At 32.0% G+C, this 19,108-nt stretch overlaps 1 protein-coding gene across 7 annotated transcripts in view; it reads right to left on the reverse strand.

Moving 5' to 3' along the window:
• LOC105332754 (uncharacterized protein DDB_G0280205) overlaps positions 1 to 19,108 on the reverse strand; it is a 255,829-nt gene that overhangs the window by 234,712 nt on the left and 2,009 nt on the right. For 4 of the 7 annotated variants that reach the window (XR_010712867.1, XR_010712866.1, XR_010712865.1 and 1 more), the window contains 9 exons: positions 16,234 to 19,057; positions 15,881 to 15,971; positions 15,709 to 15,785; positions 15,308 to 15,538; positions 15,057 to 15,176; positions 14,582 to 14,680; positions 14,278 to 14,343; positions 14,060 to 14,174; positions 13,359 to 13,479 (listed from right to left, as the gene is read on the reverse strand). Coding sequence is in view for 3 of the 7 variants with exons in the window: in XM_066081442.1 (XP_065937514.1) it covers positions 13,359 to 13,479; positions 14,060 to 14,174; positions 14,278 to 14,343; positions 14,582 to 14,680; positions 15,057 to 15,176; positions 15,308 to 15,538; positions 15,709 to 15,785; positions 15,881 to 15,971; positions 16,234 to 16,252 (939 nt within the window). In the remaining 4 variants the exon portion in view is untranslated. Of the gene's footprint in view, positions 1 to 13,358; positions 13,480 to 14,059; positions 14,175 to 14,277; positions 14,344 to 14,581; positions 14,681 to 15,056; positions 15,177 to 15,307; positions 15,539 to 15,708; positions 15,786 to 15,880; positions 15,972 to 16,233; positions 19,058 to 19,108 lie in introns of those variants that run through there. The other 3 variants (XM_066081443.1, XM_066081442.1, XM_066081444.1) reach the window with 3 other exon arrangements.

Genomic DNA, 19,108 nt, shown 5'->3' on the forward strand with positions numbered 1-19,108 from the left:
GTCTATAGAAAAATAAATAAATCAAGAGCAGCTCAATCACGGACCGATAGGAAATTATAGGTAGGATCAAGTGCCATGCTGAATTAAACATCCTCTGCCAATCGTTCACAACTGTCGTATGATCTTTGTCGAAATCGGGAAAACATAAAATCTCTAAACAAAATACGTATGCTTGTAAAAGGGCGCAATTTGTTCTCTCTGGAATGCCAACAGAATTTTGAAAGATCTATCCAATTGTCTCTAGGAAAAGCAAGAGGTCATCAACAAAAGGTTGATGTCCATCATTGAAATAATAGTCTAATAGAAAATTGAAATGTTGTAATTACTCACGGTGTTCAAACTCAAACATCCAAAGAATAAGTGTATAATTCAAGGAGCAGTTCACCGCACAAACCTTCACAAAATTATGGGTAGGATCAAGTGCAATGGTGGAGTGAGCTTCCTCTGCCTATCGGTATCACGCACCAAGTGGAAAAAAATGGTAAGGGCGATGTCCATCATTGAAATAATATTCTAATAGAAAAAAAATGTTGTGATTACGGACGGTGTTCAAGCTCAAACATCCAAAGTATATACATCAAACACGGACCTCCAAAAAATTTATAGGAAGAATCAAGTGCAATGGAAAAGAGAGCACCCTCTGCTTGCCAGTCACACCCGCCGAGTAGTCTTTGTCCTAATCGAGTAAACGAAAACAACTCGTGATTAATAATGGCCTTACAATAGGTATGAAGACGTCAGTCATCACTCGACCTGGCGGAAAGTTGTTTTCACTGACAAGGTCATTGTATCGACCATATAACTTACAAATGTTTACTTTTAAAAAGAGATAAATGGATTTTGCATTTAACAGACGATGAATTATATAAGGATTATTTGTAAGGAAGCGTTGGAACACAATAAGAGACAAATATGTGATATTTCAGAACTGTTTACAATGATGTAATGCAAAAGCTGTTATCAAGGTTAGATTTTTTAAAAGCCAAGCAAGTCATCCAGCAGGTATTAATTTAAGGTAATTAAAGTTGATTTACAATCTATTAAATTACAGGTTATTTAGTTTGCAAATCAATAATAATATACGGGAGTAGATTTAGCTTGCATCTTTATGCTTTATGGTTGTAGGCGATGAGAAACCCTGTGGCAGTGTGCGTAAAGTGTATGACTGCACACCTACTTTTTACTTTATGTTGTAAGTTTGCGAAGATTGCTCTTTGAATTCCATAGTCCGGCCGTCGCAAACCACTGCCAAAATTTATCCTCTCCATTCTTGCTTAGAGAGTCGGGAAGATATTGATATATATAAGCGGACTCCAGACCGTGACCACGGACATTACCAATGGAAAGTCTTCTTATACACTGATGCACAGTTTGACCTAGAAACCGACCGGTTTCATAACTTCTGAGAATTGCTATAGCACGGACTGTCTTTTACCTTCCCAGAATTCCACTTTAAAGAAGCGGAATTGAAGTAACATCCGCACTTAATTAGTCGGCCTACGGTTTGATTAATATTAAAACCTAAAGCTTAAGATGATAACTCTAAAATGAGCTACAATGAGTTCAGTGGTACTGAACGAAACCCCTGCCTTTGAGCAGATAATACAGTTTATAGAAACATGCATTGATGTTTTTTAGAGATCGTTTAATTTTTAATTCTTAGGAAATCTGTTGTTTTGTTTGATTGTTTCAAATTTTATTAATCAAATAAAATGAAGAAGATCAAAATGGTAATGGAATAAAGAACATTATATTGATTACGAAAGCACAATTAGTTTTAAAACTAAATCAAACTCACAAGCTCGTAGATTACATGACTTGGCAACAATATATACATGTATATTCAATACTCTGATAAGTAATATCTTTGAAAAATGTTCATTGTCTTTGTGGACGAAAAAATTCATATTTTTCTGAATATTTACAACAAGATATGAATGAAATAAGGGACATTTATTTGTTTGATTAAAATTTAGTTATTGAATTTATTTTGAATTTATGATATATATCATTTATACAATACATTGATAACTCTTAATATTCTTGTGAAAGTAGGTCCTTGCTCAATACTTTGTAGGTAAAGCATTTTATTTTATACTTAATGGTTACGTTAAATTACAATAAACAGTAGTTTGACGTCTCTCATGTAGTTGTAACAAACGTCGTTTGTATAGTAAGAACCTCCTTCTTGGTTACCATTAGCTTTATTTCGCTTAACCAGTTTGATTTTCTCAATAATTATATTTTTTAAAAACAAACTTATAAGAGAAAAAATACATACCTGAATATCGAAAGAACGAACATATTTAGGTTATGGTAATGATCAGGGTTATTCTGCTGTTTTAATCTTAATCAAAAAGGTAAAAATGCAACTGTCATTACATTCGTAATGAGTCAAGAACACTTTTATCTTTATATCTTAATTCCTTTATCTATTGTTATTCATAATGGTTGCATTTCGAATATCATTTCAAAGGCTTTGTAGTATATGGTAAATATACATTTTTGTAGATAATCCCCTCTACATGTATATAATTGTTTAAATTCTCGCTTGTTCCTGTTGTCTTTTTGTATCATGTGTTTTTCAACTTAAGTACTGTTTTAGTCTTAAACCCAATTAATCTCTCATAGAAACCTTTAATTTGTTTTATAAACATAGTACATATCACAGTTTTTAGCAAAACGAATCTCAGAAATATATTAGTTAATCAAGATAAAATTATTACATTTTGTAACATCAACAAACATCAGTAGTAAACATTATTATTTTTTTTACATTGGCTCCTTTTACTATTAGTTGCCAAAAACTCTTATTCATTTGTATAATTTTAAGCGTAACAATGTTATTAAGCGTTTTGAAGATATACAAATTTATGGATCATCATGTATCTTAACTTTATCATAAATATATAACGTTTTACTGCATATTTTAAGAAATAATTTTGATCATCAATGTCATGTTTCTTGCTGCTGGGGGACTCATGGCCATGAGTATTCTTAGAAAAAGAGCTAAAAATGGGTTCATAAAACAGCAAATAAAGATTAGTAATACCACCAAGCCAGACTTGTAAAACTCCAGTGTATATCGATTCGATATATGTTTTACCATGGCTGCAGGTCTGTAGCTTCGAGTCTAAAAAAATTGGATGCACGACCTGGTGGCAATAATGCTTCCATGATTAAAATCTGCAATTTACGACGCATAAAAAATTGCGCTAGTTTTGGTCTGATCAACCTTATCAACACTCAATTTCTGTACAAAAAATTACCATTATATATTTCAGTCAATTTACTACTGATATCGATACTTTACTTGCCTCCAACGTTCTCTTAAACACGCTAACCAAACTTGGAAATTGAGAATGTTTTACGTCAAGATACATGTATAAAGTTGCAATTTTTTCATGTAAACAAGTTTCACCACTTCACTTTACAGGGCTGGTGATGGTTTAAAACAATATAGGAGGCATTTTAAATGACGATATAATAATGTAGTAAAACGTCTTAGAAGTTTTTTGAAATCAAATATGTGTATAAAATTTGTTGGGAGTAGAGAAGAAAATATTTTAAGATTTTTACTATTTTGGCATGTTTTAGTAAAGCTAAATGCTTGGTTATATCCATAAAGTCCTTCTCCTAAATTGTGGAAGGCATGAGTCTAGGAAAAGGAATTCGGACTCTATGGCGGGATTAACATAGTCATTAATGAAAATGTATTAAAACTTAGAAAATTTCCCTTTTTACTCCCTTAATTGTGGCATAAACTAAACTGATATTTTCTGATCACGTCGTCATAGTTGCCACTGCATTACATTTTGAATCAAAAGTGCAAAGGTGCCTCGGAAATGTGTAACGAAGGGGTGATAAATGGTTAAAGAAAGAGAGATATAAGGGGGTAAATGCGGTTGGAAAATCCCTGTATGACCCTGTAAGTTTTAGTTTAATTGTAATTTCTATTTCCCTGTAATCCGGGTAAACATTATGTATATAATTAAACATTATGATGATATTTTACGAAAAATATCATAACATTTCATAATGTAGAAAGACTTTTTTTGCAATATTATATTAAACAATATCTTACATTCTGCTAAATTGTAGAAAAAAATGGAAGGTGGTGATTACAAACCAAGTGTTCAGAAAAAATACAAAGTAAGAGGAGAGAAAACACAAGCCATTTCAAATATTAGATGTGGGATCAGAGTCGTGTTCAGCAAAGCGATTGCTCGCGAACAGTTGCCTAAAAGATGCCGAAACAAATGCCTGGGGCCCCTTTTTGTATGACAAATTATGTCCCAAAAATGATAATGTATATAGTGCCTTTTAAATTGTTTCAATAATTCTAAGACATTTAAAGTATGAGGATATCTGCATTATCGTTGTTTTTTAAGACCCCATCACAGCGGATATTCGCCATGGTTTGTGGTCATTTGTTGTATATGAATAAAGATGTAAATAATAGGCAGGTCTAAGTACAAAAAACCAATCCACTCTTTACACAAAAAGGCCCTTTGGTCGCCATCTCGTACATCATATTACTTGTATATATAGTGAATATTTCTAATAACAAAAATATGTGGTATTTAATATAAATTATCTTCATTTTTAAATACAATACAAAGTATTTTAGTTTCATTCACATTTAATTTTGATCAATTACAAATGTTATTTATTATTGTATAATAAAAATAAATCCAGGAAGAAGGACCAAGTTTTAAAGCCCCCCCCCCCCAAAAAAAAGAAAAGAAAACAACCCCCCCCCCCAAAAAAAAAAACACAAAAAAAAACCAAAACCAAAAATAAAAACCAAAACAAGCAAACGAACAAAAAACAAAAGGTCACCTCCATGATTAAACTTATCTTGAATTTAACAGATGATTTTTTAATGGAAGTAGTGTGGAACCCATTGCAAACCAATGTCCATCACATTAAATGATTATAGAATAAGGTAGATTTGGTAATTATTTTTGTCTGACAGTTTAAAGGATTGAGCTTTTATTGTTTGAGGGGTGGAGGGACCCGATATCAAACCTGCAAAAATGTTAATAAAAATATGATACATCATAAATTACGCTTAAAATTTGTAAATATCAGCAGAATATCAGTGTAATATAATATAGAGACACATTTTATTAGCATTTCATTTTTTCAATTTTTTTTAATCACATGACAATTAGATAGTGTAAATTTTTTTACTTTTTTATTAGACTGCTTCATAACTCTGGGACCAGGTCTTCTTATGATGGGTTATGATTAAATAACATCCTAAATAACAATCCCAAAAAAAAACAAGTTATACATGTAATGTCTATATTAATATTTGGGATAACTTTTTTATACCGGTAGTTTATGTTTATATTTATATGCGGTTTTCACAGGTTGAGATCCCCGGGGAAAAGGGTAACCTAGCACCTCATTTTGTCCTTTACAACTATATTCTAATTTTAAGAAAAGGTACAAACTTTAATTTTTCTGAGAGGAGATAAACTGCTCAAAGAGAGGTAGGGAGTAGCGCTCTTTATTATTTTCAGATGTACTTACTGTATTACATTCTCAAGAACTTAAAAAAACCTGCCCCGAGACTGGCCGTGGGTTTCCGACGATGGCCATAAATAAAGTTGAAAAATTGCGCGAGGTGTCCCGAGTACTTCCGAATGGAGAAATATATGTAAACATTTCCCATTATAAAACTCCATAAGAAATTTTTTTCGTTCCTGTAAACTTTTATGAGTGAAAAGAGATCATTTGTCAATGAAGATGTCTTGGATATTTTTCAATTTCGTCGATTTAAACTACTTTTTTCACAGGTATGTGTATTTTTACTAATAAGCATCAAAAAGTGATGGAAGCAATAACTTTGGATAGACTATAGGTCGCTGAAGGTTTCGACCTATCGATAAACGGGGCGTATATATTGTTTCATTAGAGCTATGAATTAATAATAAGTTTCCGTAAGAAATAGAGGGATTCAAACATTTTTATGGCTTGGCTTAGCGCTTTATGGTCGTTAAACTTCTACTTCCAGTGCATCAAATAACCGCCCCCCCCCCTTCCAATGAAATACTAGTATAAACCATTTAAACAGGTTATGGAACTCGTTTCAGGTGTTTACGTACATTTAGATGCACGGGCTATTGTGAATATATAGTACTGGCTATTATGAATCTAAATGTTTGTTGGGACCGCCACTCAGTGACGAAAAAATATGATGCCTAAACAGAAGCTGAAATATAGACATTTTTAATTTAGCTTGCACAAAGTAAATTTCCTTTAAAACCAAGCTATTGGTTAGCGCTTGTCAGTACTATAAGTACTCTGATTCTCATTAGCCTTCATTCGTAAAGAGGGGAGAAGGGGGGCAAATTAAAAACAAGTATTCCTTTTAAAGGAATGATCGGCAATAACGATATATAGATAGCTAGAAGCAATCAACATGATCAGTTTGATGTAAAATAGTTTAAAAAGTACTGTATTTTTACAAAATATAGAATATTTTGAATCTGTACACCATAATTTCATTATTATAAACCGTCAACAAATTTAATTTTGAAATAAATTTGGGGAAAGCCGTTCGTAAACTCCTTGTCTAGTTTTATATATCTTTAATGTAATTATTAAATGTTAATGTATCTTCTTCTTCTTTAGAATACTGAGTAGGGCTCTTCAAAGAGCATTTACACGTTTACAAAGAAAGAGTTGTATTAAAATAATTTAATGCAACTAAAAAACATTGAATGCCATCATAACTTGCTATTGAGGTCGCATTATAACGTAACCTTGTTTATAAATCAAGCCGTCTTCCTAGCTACTATTATGCAACATCAATTGATCGAGGTCAGTTCATAGAGCATCTTCTTATGATTGAGGTCAGCTCATCGAGGTCAACTGCATTACTGAATGAATCTTTCGATCGAAATTCTTACGCGTGAGACAAAATGTGCATTCTTGAATTAACAGGTCGAACTGTATTTTATGTATGTTTGCATCTCTTAAGGTAAATGAATTGAAATAAAACCGAGTAAAATGTTATATAAATACTAAACCAAAGCTTCAAGTTTTTATAAGAACTACTTATGCAAGCGGAATGTGTGCGCACGCGGAAGCATTTCCCGGATGCCTCATATGGACACAACAGTGATCGGCCGAAGCCGATCACAATAAAGAAACACCAATAGTGAACAAAGAATCAGCTGTTTTAGTGGAGGTGTATGCATACTTTTTTACCATTGCTAACGTTAAAATAATCAACTTCACTCGTCTTGATCAAAACATTTGTCGCACGGCGTTTGCAAACTGACTGGGCAGCTACCGGTATGACATTTCAAGAATTGAAATAAAATATAATTTGCAAAACAAGCACGTAGCATCAGGGCGCGGGGGGGGGGGGGGGGCCAGGGGGGGGGAGTCCGAGAATATGGGCATTAATTATTTTGAAATGCGAACGAATGATCACTTATGAATTTAGATGTATTGAAAAGGAAAGGCAACGCAGGCGGATGCTTAGCGGAAAAATAAAACAATGGCGGATAAATTCGTTTAAGGTAAGGAATGTTTTACACTGAGTAGCCATGAAGAAAGTTTTTATACAAAGTAAATTTACAACCTATGTTTAATTCCAGGAAGGTTAGTCAAACTTTTATTAGAATACTAACGGTGACACTTGTAATGAAAACAGGTTCCTAAATATTCGCACAGTCTTCGATGCTTGACATTATACCTCATCCCATTTTCTATATATAGACATCGTTGTTCCCTGGTTAAAGAACTTCAAAACACTTAAAAGTTTCCTAAATTTATAAGATATACTAGACCTTGATTTGTCACTTTATAACTATTGTTGATAGACAGTTCGCTCATCTGCATCATCTATAATTTACTCCAGTTAACTCTCTCTCTCTCAAATTAGGTCACGAGCGGTAATGTCTAAACTCCGCCTTCTACGATCTGATTGGACAAAGGTCAGTCAAAACATTACGTAACAACTTTTCTGGAGTAAATGCCTATTAAACGTTTCAATGTACTTCGCTGTAGCATTCAGTGTAAATTTCCCCTTATGTTTGGATTGGAAATCAGCGGCGTTCAATTAAGCAATGAATACTGTGAGGATGTGTAATTATGCATCCTGATGAACTAAAATAAATCAAAAGAACAAGTATAATTTTTTTAACCAAAATATTAAAGGGACTTGGACACGATTTGAGCTTAATTTTTAAAATTCGATTTTTCCAATTTTAATGTTTAGAATGGTTAATATGGGTACTTTTAGTGCTGTGTCAAAATTTAAAAGTCAAATGTTGAGTTTTAAGCAAGATACAGAGATACAGAGTTTGAAAATCTTTGTTTTGTAAACAAAGCCCGAGCTTTGTTATGGTTTACATATGTGTTTATTGGTATAGGTCTAAATCAAATGTTGCTTTTTTCTGTTTATCATATTATTTATGAACACATTGCATCAGGTTACCTTGTTTGGCACGAGTCATTTGGTCAAACAATGGTAATTCCATAGTTTACATTATTTGTAAACAAATATAAGACTCGAGCTTTGTTTACATAACAATAATTTCTTTCCTCTGTATCTCTCTTCTAACTTGACTTTTAACATTCAAATTTTGCTCAATCATTTAAAATGAGCCAGGAAACCATTTTATACATAAAAAAAAGAAAAAGAAAATGTTGATCACAAATCGTGTCAAAATCCCTTTAAATAACAAAATAAAATAAGAATTAAACAGAAAATTCAACCCAGCCCCCTCCCTCCCCCCAAACAAACAGAAAGATACAAATGAAATAATTGAATAAAGAAAATGTCTATTTTGTCCGCCTGGTTCCGGGGCACGTGGTTTTGAAGAACCCTCAAGTGAGCACGTGGTTATAGTCTGGTACAGGTATATCGGCAACCACCAGAACTTTGAAGTAGAATGTGCACATGCCACACGGGTCTATCGAGGCTGCAGTAGACGAATTTCTTTGGTAATGTAATTGATCCTTGGCTGGTTCACGCCGATTGGGAGTTTCTTTCAATAAACTCAATATGCAGAATACAAGTTTTCAAATGACACAAATTATATAATTATAAATATCAAACTTTCACAATGTTAAGTTATAGCATGTATCTGTATTAACAATAATAAACTTGTAAAACTGCGAGGATCACCATCAGTTATATATTCATAAGTAGTTTTAGAGATGTGTCAAAATGGCCGCCACTCACTCACTGTAGAACAACGGTCTCTATAAAATACCCCATGAAAAATGAAAACAGCTACTCAAAAATACAGGACCCGGAAATATTTCAGCACCCAAAACGCTCCTTCCCTGACAGGTATTGACTTTCAGTAGGGACGGGAAATTTAACAGCAAAACAAGGCAAAAGTATGGTATATAGAAGACTAGTAAAGATAGGAATCTAAATTCCTATTGTAAGTTCTAAAGTATATATATCACTTGACAGTTGATCTTATAGTGGCATATCTCTACCCCTTGTGTGCAAGTTATTTTTCCATCAAATATGTCGACATGCAAGATAAATATGTTGACATGCAAGATAATTATGTCAACATGCAACATAACTATGTTGACATGCAAGAAAACTGCAATCAATTAAGAGTAGACTATCTTGCATGTCAACATATTTATCTTGCATGTCCACATAATAAATAGAAAAATAACTTGCACTCAAGGGGCAGAGATATGCCACCATACAAAAGAGACCCTGATAAAATAAACAAAAAGAAAAACATACTATTGAAAAACTATTCAAACGTGTGGTTAAATCGTACACAAATGGTTGTTTAAAATATCTGATGTTTTTCTAAAACAGGTCCCTGAGCACTAGACGGAATGACGACCACGTCTATCGGCCGATGTTCCCGGGTACAACCCGTTCATACTTTTACCAACTATTTAAGGTATCAACGAGGGGCTTCCCACAGGATTGATATGTTACCACGGTAACCAAGGGTCAAAGTATTAAAATAAGGGGCTCTCCAAAGGATAAACCGAAAAGGTGAACCAAGGGAATTATAATTATAAACAAGAATTTTTAGTTTGTTACAAAGGCTTATTTTTGGATGTCGTCGGTTTTATGTCACACCAAGCGGTGCAGATAAATTGAATACCGCGCATTAGCACAGAATGATAATTTTTAACACTTCTTGGTGTGTTATATGACTGACAACATCCAAATGTTAGCATTTAAGGTGGAATAACACACCTTAAAAAGTCAATCAAATTAACATTAAATTATTTGATTATGGAAGGTTTAATCATAAAAAACTGTACATTTGCCAATAAGCGAAAAATATTCATATTTGAGGATAAAAAATGAAGTTCATTAAGTAACAAAAAGCCCCTTCGTTATTCGTACTCGGGATGTTCGGATCACAAGTCCGACAATTTATCCACTGGGCTATGGAGTGAGTTACATGTTTTTGTCGATATAGTCCTTTTAATAAAAATAATTTCGTTTTGATCAGAGGTGCGCCATTTTTTGATGATGTGTTATTCCACTTTAATGCTTATATTTATATTCATACTGGCTCCGGGATCATGAAACTGTCTTAAATCTTAAAGTCAGACTTAAGTCAATAAATTTGCACTTAATTTTTAAGATTGTTCTTAAAGTGGATCACAAAATAATGACTTAGGTTAAGTCTGAAATATTGTCTTAAATCTTAAGACTGCTATTAGGCAGACTTAAGTTTATAGATTGTTTCTAAGTAAGTTCAAAATGGCGACACTCGTTGGATTTTTAATAAGAAATGATCAGCAAAGAAGGCGGCTCCCTCGTCCTCGGGTTTTCTATTTATAGTCTATGTTTTTCCCCTTTGTGGACTTGCTATTGAAGTTATTTCCCTTTGTTAAAGTGAAAGTGTGTAAACACGTCTGTATAATGACTGGCATGTTATCTAGTAAGAAAATACGCTAATATCTGTGTGAAGCATCTTTTGAAAATAATTTTTTAACTTTGTGATATAAAATAATGTTTACGATGCAGCCGATAGGAATCTTCAAACGAAGGAGAGTTCAACTTTTAACAAATTCGGTCGAAAAATCGCGTGAGTTACTATGATGTTTTAGCTTTAAGTAAGCAATCTTAACTAAGTTTGAATCTTAGATTTAAGACAAAAGTCTAACTTAAATTTAAGACATTTTAATGATCCCGGAGCCAGATGTCTCTTTGTATGGAATATATTTGTATCGTCGCTGTAAAGTCTTTACATACGCTTTCCGTCAGGGATATGAAACATACACGGAACAGTCATATTAACTTGACTGTTAACTAGTTCGCTTCCGCGCCTAAAAACATAGCGACAGAAACTTTGTAGCGACAATTTTTTTTTTAAGAAGTATATATAATTTAATGAATATTTTTCAATTTACATATTGAATTGGTTATGTTAGATTGAAAGTTTCATTTAATCTTACAAAAATAAATATACTTAAAACACGCAAAGAGTGACGTTTATGTTTGTGCCCATGGCGCATGATAATATGATTACTGGAACATGTTCAACCTGCATAGGTTATCATTATTGTTGTTTTGGGTTATTTCAAAGCAATGAATAAATGATAATTTTCCGATGAGAAAAAAAGACAATTATTAACAACTTTAGAGATACTTAACAGCTGTAAGCAGCAATACACAGTTTTAACTTTAAAAAAATATATATTTCTAGATTATTGATTACCAGTTTATCAGAGTGTTGGAAATTATTCAATCATGTATATTAAGGCGTTAAAAGTGTTGTGAATTGTACAATTGTTAATTTTTTTTTTTTACAATTTGGCTCTAAAATTAAAAATCAGCATAACTACATGCATTAATAAAACAAGTTATTAGTAGTTATGAGGTAATTTGTAACTATGTGTAGCGTATTTTTAATATCTATTATTCTTTTTTTTAGGACTAAAGAAGATTTTGATTGATGAAGTTTGAAAACAGAGAACAATTATAAACCAGGTCAGAATTTTTATGTTTTCTGGATCGCTATTTTGTATTCGCATTGCAAAAACAGAGATTTGAAAAAAAAATCTAAGATTATAACATGAACTTAACGACACAAAACATTTTTTATACACAGTTTAAAACGATAATTTATTTTTTTGTTTATAAAACGACGAGGAAATACAAAATTGTCCCATCAATCACTTTCAGTACTTTGATTTGTAACGTATATAGGTCGTTATGAGCGACAACTCTTTTAAATGCTCGTATATGTAAACAAGTATTTTTGCGCAAAAAAATATCCCTGTTCGTTAGAAAAAAACCCAAAGTAAATGCAAAGTTAAACATTAATGACGGTTCAGGAAAGTTCATCAGGATTCCGGATCATGAAACAATATCAGACTTACATGTAGGTCAAAAATATTAACCAGTCATAAAATAATGGTTTATCATATAATAAATATGGACATTTGTAATTGACAACATTACATCGAGACACTTTTAATAGTATTTAAATTTTGTCAGTGTTTTCAATCAAGAGACATTAAGACAGTTTACAATTTTTGACTTAAGTTTACGTTTGCTTCATGATCCTGGGGCCAAATCACGATCGATATTTACTCGTTCTCACTCGCAAAGCCTCAAATGATTGCGAAGAAAATACAGAAATTTTAAATGTACAAAATTCTAATAAAAAGAAACCATTTTAGCTTATTTTATGAGATTTGTTTACAAAGTCAATTTTAAAAATACTCTCATAAAAGAATTGAAAACTCTATTTTATCGCTTTCAATTCAAATAATAAAAATTTCCCCAAAACTTCGTAATAAGCCTTTCACAGTTTCCCCCCTTAACCGCCCGAAAGCATGGTTAAAAAGAATTTTTATTTAGGTGCTGTTTGTATAACCGACTTAAGGACTAGCAAAAATGTATTTATTAAAACAACATTAATAAGATTACAGCAAACGTTTTTTTCTTCAAGCAGATGTCATATCAAACACAATTTAATTTACATTTATAAACAAAAGATGGAAAACTGTTGCGAAAAACTGCCAAAAAGTTGAAGGCACGCAAGTCGGATATTTTATCTACACCGGCCCGAAGTCGGCAATCGTATGTATATATATATATATATATATATATATATATATATTCAAATCCAAAAAAATATCGCAGTGTCCGATTTATATAAAGAAAATTTGAAAAATGAAAGAACGTAAGCGCTTTCATACAATCTTCAGAACGTCTGAAGATTGAATGAAAGCGCTAACGTTTTACTATATATATATATATATATATATATATATATATATATATATATATATATATATATATATATATATATATATATATATATATATATATATATATATATATTATAAAGAAAATTTTCTACAGTAGAAGATCTCACCAAGTTAGGTTGGATTTCTGAGTATTCTTCACTTTGGGACGCGTTTGTGTTATAGAATTGATCAGAAAATCTGTGATTCTTATTGTAAGCAGGGTTTTTCAAAGAGTGTTCTTCCACCAATCTGAAAGTTTAAATAATGACAAAATTAAAAAAAAATTATAATACATCAATCTTGTTATGAAATTCCCAGTCCATAACTTTGTTTTCGAATAACAAAATGGATTATATAAGAAATAAGGAATCCTTCTTTGAGTATTATGAGGTGATAATTTCGGTCGGGGCGTGATCAAATCCAATAAAGCCCGAAGGTCTTTATGATAGATTTGATCACGCCCCAACCGAAATAATCACCTCATGATATTCAAAGAATGGTTCCTTATTACATATATTTACATAATTTTAAGCCATCGTACGATTAAATATTAAAATATGAATAAGCAAACCCCGCTGGCGCGTCAATTTGGCGTCTTTTGTATTATGGGTTATATAGTACAAAATCGATACGTAGTGTTATCACAGGCAAAAACACTGGAAATGTAAATATACTGAAATATACCAATTCATTTATTTCATTAAAATATGATAAGATTATTTTGATGACTTTAACTACTTTCAAACGCTGATGATATCAAAGAAGAGTTTTGAATGTTATGTCTGATGCAAGTACAATATAATGTAAAATATCTGAAAGGTAAACTCACTGCGAACGCAAATGTAGTTTTCGTTTTTGGAGAAGAAATACGAAGAGTAAAGCAAGAACTGCTCCGATGATTATTCCTCCTATCCCCGATGCTGCTATGAATTTTACTGATATTTCTATGAAAAAAGTGATAGAATATTGAATTTATGTCAATGGCATGGTTTAGAAAATATGATTGGATATTATTACTCAATTTATTGAGACGAATAAAAAGTTCACCGTTTTGTTTTTCCAGCGGAGACGAATTCGTCTGCGTTGTTTCGTTGTTTTGACAATTTCTTCCTACTACAAAATAACATTCAAACATTGTTTTTGATAAAATGGAGTATAAAAACATGAATTTCTGTACGTATAGCTGGGAAAAAATCATTATCAATAGATAATGATACAAACATTAAAGATTTCATTTTAACAACATATAAAAAAACATCCTAAATAAAAATAGAGAATGGTACGGCAAATTTAAATACACATCAGAGGGAGAATCACTAATCTTGATTAAACACAATTTGTTTAAGCAGACCTTCTGTTGATGTGGATGTTGTTGAGGTGTCTTTTAATGTAGATGGACCTTCTGCCGTGATTGAACTCACAATTGACGTCAACGGACATGGTTTGCAAGCTTAAACATATATTTTTTTTTCTTTTAATTTAATATTCCAAGTTTCATCAGTACATCAGAAAATTTAAAGAAAAGATGCAAACTGACAAAATCAAATGTTAGATTTATACTTTTAATGATATGCACAGCACTTTTTTTTACATTTGTGTAAAAATTGCATTATAGCCCATATTTACCAGGTGTTTCACAGTTACTCATTGTTATTGATAAAATTTTCGATGATGTATATAAACATGTCTCTAAAGTAAATCTATAAAAAACTACTTCTATAAATTTATGGGCGAGGTCTTGTTAAGGAATAAGCTATAATATTTTTGAAATGCACCGGTATGATAGTTTAAGGTTCATAAGGGTTTTTAAAATGTTATATATTTACTAGATAAAGATTCTTGGGATGCAGCTGTAGCTGAAGTAGTAGTAGTTTCTGCTGGATAGGTTAAACTGTCGGTTGTAGTTCCTGGCCTTGTGGGGGCTGTACTTGAAATTCTACTGCATTCTACAAAAAACAATTTTTGTATAGATTTTAAAACCTTTGTTTGCAACTTTATATTATTAATTTCAAAGTATCAGTTACAATTATATTACATTCCTTGCAATGATTCTGTTGACAGAAAAAAGTATTCTTGCCTTTTATATCGAACACGCTGTCGATATTGCAGTTAATAACAATGCTCTGAACATTATGACAATTAGAACATCTCACGGGTGATTCGTATTGACTAATAGGAAAAATAATGCTTTTAGTGGTTGCGGTTATGTTCAGCTGAATAAGCATGTTTTCTCTTTTAGATCTGCAACCGGTTAACTTAGAAGCGGTGCATATATGGAAGCATTGTTCTGGCAACCATCGTGAAGTCTCTAAAACATACCAAAAAAGTAAAAATTATTCCTAACAACTAAGATATTAAAATATGTACCAAATTTAAAGCCTGTGTGATTTAACATAAATTAACAACAACTGTATAAAAAAAAAAACTTCGTTAATTTACTTAACAGGTTCATTGGTAGATATGTAATAATTGAAATACCTGTGTTTGTGAGATTTAGACATCCATAGGTCGTAAATTGATTATACAGATGTATTGCTTTGAAAATGCAGTAACCTCTGTAAAGAAAAAAAAATAGAAATGTGCTCCTTAAATAAACATTAAGTAATAATGAAGCCATTTCGCATAATTACACATGGGGGATCGTACTCACTCTATGTCCATATCCGCTTGAATTGCGTTCATGGAGGGATTTTGAAACACCAAAAAATATAATACACAGAAACTGGCGAAAAATAAACGATCTGAAACGACACAATCAACTTTTATTGTTATGAACTTCAGGCAAGTCGCATTTATATTAGATTTTGTTTGGATTTCATTGTCGTTAATTGATATACTAAATGGTGAAATACACGTTCACATATTTTAATCTTTTTAACACTTGAACACCTAAGAGACACACAGTGCTTATATACAATCTAATATCTGCATTGCTTCGATCAACATCGCAACAGTCAATGGAACTACAAAGGAAACAGACATAATGATAGACATATTCCCTACCTTGTTTTGCCATATTCATCCGACAACTTGTTTCAACACTTCCTTTGTTTACCTGCAGAAGTTCCGGGTTATACAATTTTTTGTGACAAGATAGACGAAACCCAAATCGTGCATTCGGCCATTACTGTGTTCTATTTCTGACCGGGTTTAAAGGGACCATCATCGTCACGAGAAATTCCGTCACGGGCTATTACATTTGCTTTCAGGGTAAATAAAGACAATTTTAAATTTTACGCATGAGAATTATCTCTGTAGGAGATAAACACATTAACTATAAATCAGAGATTAAATGTTTCATTTGTCTTTATTTTGCTGTGAGTATTATTTTGATGTCCTTGTATTATCTGTAAAGCAAACATAACATATAATTAATAAATAAATTCTGTCAAAATGAGGCTACATAAGAAATATATAATTACTGTAATGTAATGTGCACATGTAAGCTGCTCCCCTCGGACGGACACAAAGCAGGTGCTTAACAAAGCCAAGTCGAATTCGATTGCGCTTGGCTCTCAATAGAGCTTTTTATTTTCATCCAGTCGTTCATTTTGATTTTATAACGTTAACTTAATTCGGTTAAATGCGAAATTCACGCCCTCCACATTATCGTTTCCTGTTAACAATTCATAATATAATGCTAAAACAAAGTATAACTGCTTGCATATACAAGACATTCGTTGATATTTTACTAAATGTTTGTCTACATGGCATACATGTTCTTTAAAATTCCAGAGGGATTGAAAATATATTGGTAATATATTTTTTTTCGATATAATTTTTATCTTATTTAAAATGAGAATAGGTTTAAGGGGAAATTAAAAGCAGTGCGAAGATATGAATTTCGACGCCTTTACGATACCTTTTACCTTCAGCATTTTTTTGTGTGTCTGTAATTTGCTCAAAACTTTCTAACCGATACATTTAAACTTCTCTTTGTGTTAATAATGACAATGTGCGCAATTTAAATTAGCTGCCTTTAAACTATTCAGGTGGGAAAATATGTTCAAAACAACAGAAATCTTATGATAAAAAAACATTTGAGAAGGAATTGAAAGTGCTGATGAAGGCTGTTTGATATTTTCGTGTGTTGATACTTTGCAAATAGTTAAAAAACGCAAAACACGGGGCGAGTCATAATTAATATCCCTTATAACCGTAACTAAAAATTAAAGGCTTTGGATTCAAATATACGAATATTAAGTTCACATTTTAAAAATAATCTATTCAATGATAACACGTTCTTCATCGTTAATCGGTACTTTAAAAGAAAGCGTTCTATCGGAATCAATCCCGTGTTCGTTTAAATTGCAAGCTTACATTTGTATGTCAGTTTTACACATTATGCTTTATAGGACGGCCATGTATTGTAGAAAGATTGACCTAAATTACCATGTATTGGAACCATTTTATTAACACATCTTCAAGTAATGAAACAATTCAAGATGTCTTCGTTACAGTAAAACAGTGGGGTGTTTAAACATGTGTACGTCCAACTCTACAAGCACAATTATCATTCGCTGTCGTCTGGGCGACGGCCTATATTCAGCTTGTGACTGTTATCGATCGATTACCTGAGTCTCGTAATGCATTTAGATATAACAAGGGGCACAGTTTTGAAACAAACAACAAAAATAAGGTCAAAAAGGTTTATCTTTATGAAAGGAAAATGAACATATCAATGAAAACCAAATAAAAATTATTTGGAATCATCTTCACACGCTGCATGAATCAGTAAATGCATTACAAACATCCCAACAAAGATGGGCTAAAACGGCTAAAATTAAAATTGTTTTTGGAAAAAAGGACTATATATTATAAAGACATGAAATCAATACTACATATGAAATCTGAGGTAATTTCTTAACAATTTTGCTTCAATAATGCGTTAAAAAAATTATTCCTATACAAGTTATTGACCAAAAACTTTTAAAGCCCCAAACTCCCATATATTAGGGGCTAGCTCCTTTCTCTTCATACCTAATGAAAGGTCTCGGTAAGACACACGACTTTTGAAATATATCTTATAACAAATTATAATTAGGTGGAAAAACTAGAAAGGAAAATACGTGAAATGTTTTGCAATTTGCCAAAACCTATATACCAACACATTTCAAATACAAATGGATAGTATCTTGCACATTTTCAATGTATCTGCCTCCAAACCTACCAATCGTTGAGACTCTGCCAGTCATCGTTAAAGCAAGACCTATCCGACGGAAAAGTCGATAAATTTTACTAAAAGAAGAATTTTAAACCGGATGGGGATGTTCATTAAGTAACATAAGAAACTACAACATCGCGCGGCATGTTATCATACCTGGAAATATCAATGAATCGATGAACAAACGAGCGAGTTATTAACTATTTATTTTATTAAATTTGGCGTCTAGAAGAAAAAAAATAAGAAATCTGAAAATTTTACAAAATAATGGTAAGGTCTTCCGTACTTAGTCATTGAACCAGCAAAAATCTGAATGAGTTAAACAAACTTTAATGATAGGCAAAGATAAAAGTCTCAATGGAAACATTTGTGACATGGGACAAACTGTTGTGCCAATGCTTTGAAAAGTATTGTAAAGTACCATCACCAGAAAGTGGAAACATATTTTGGTGATGATACTTTACAATTAGAGTTGTTCTTACTACATAAAGCTATGTCGTCAGTTTAACTTTCTTGAATGAAATCACTAGATAGCAAAACACTTCCATATGCTTCTGGATGATCTTCTTTCCGACATAACTGATAGAGTTTTTTTTCCTTCAATCTTGGCTCATGTGGATGGTTTTCCTTGTAGTAGGAAACTTGTATGGCTTTGTCTTCCATCTGTCATAAGAAACACCAATATTGATTAGATTCGTCTAGATCTGTCTATAC

This window comes from Magallana gigas, chromosome 4, assembly GCF_963853765.1.
Source record: "Magallana gigas chromosome 4, xbMagGiga1.1, whole genome shotgun sequence".
Lineage (NCBI taxonomy): Eukaryota > Metazoa > Mollusca > Bivalvia > Ostreida > Ostreidae > Magallana > Magallana gigas.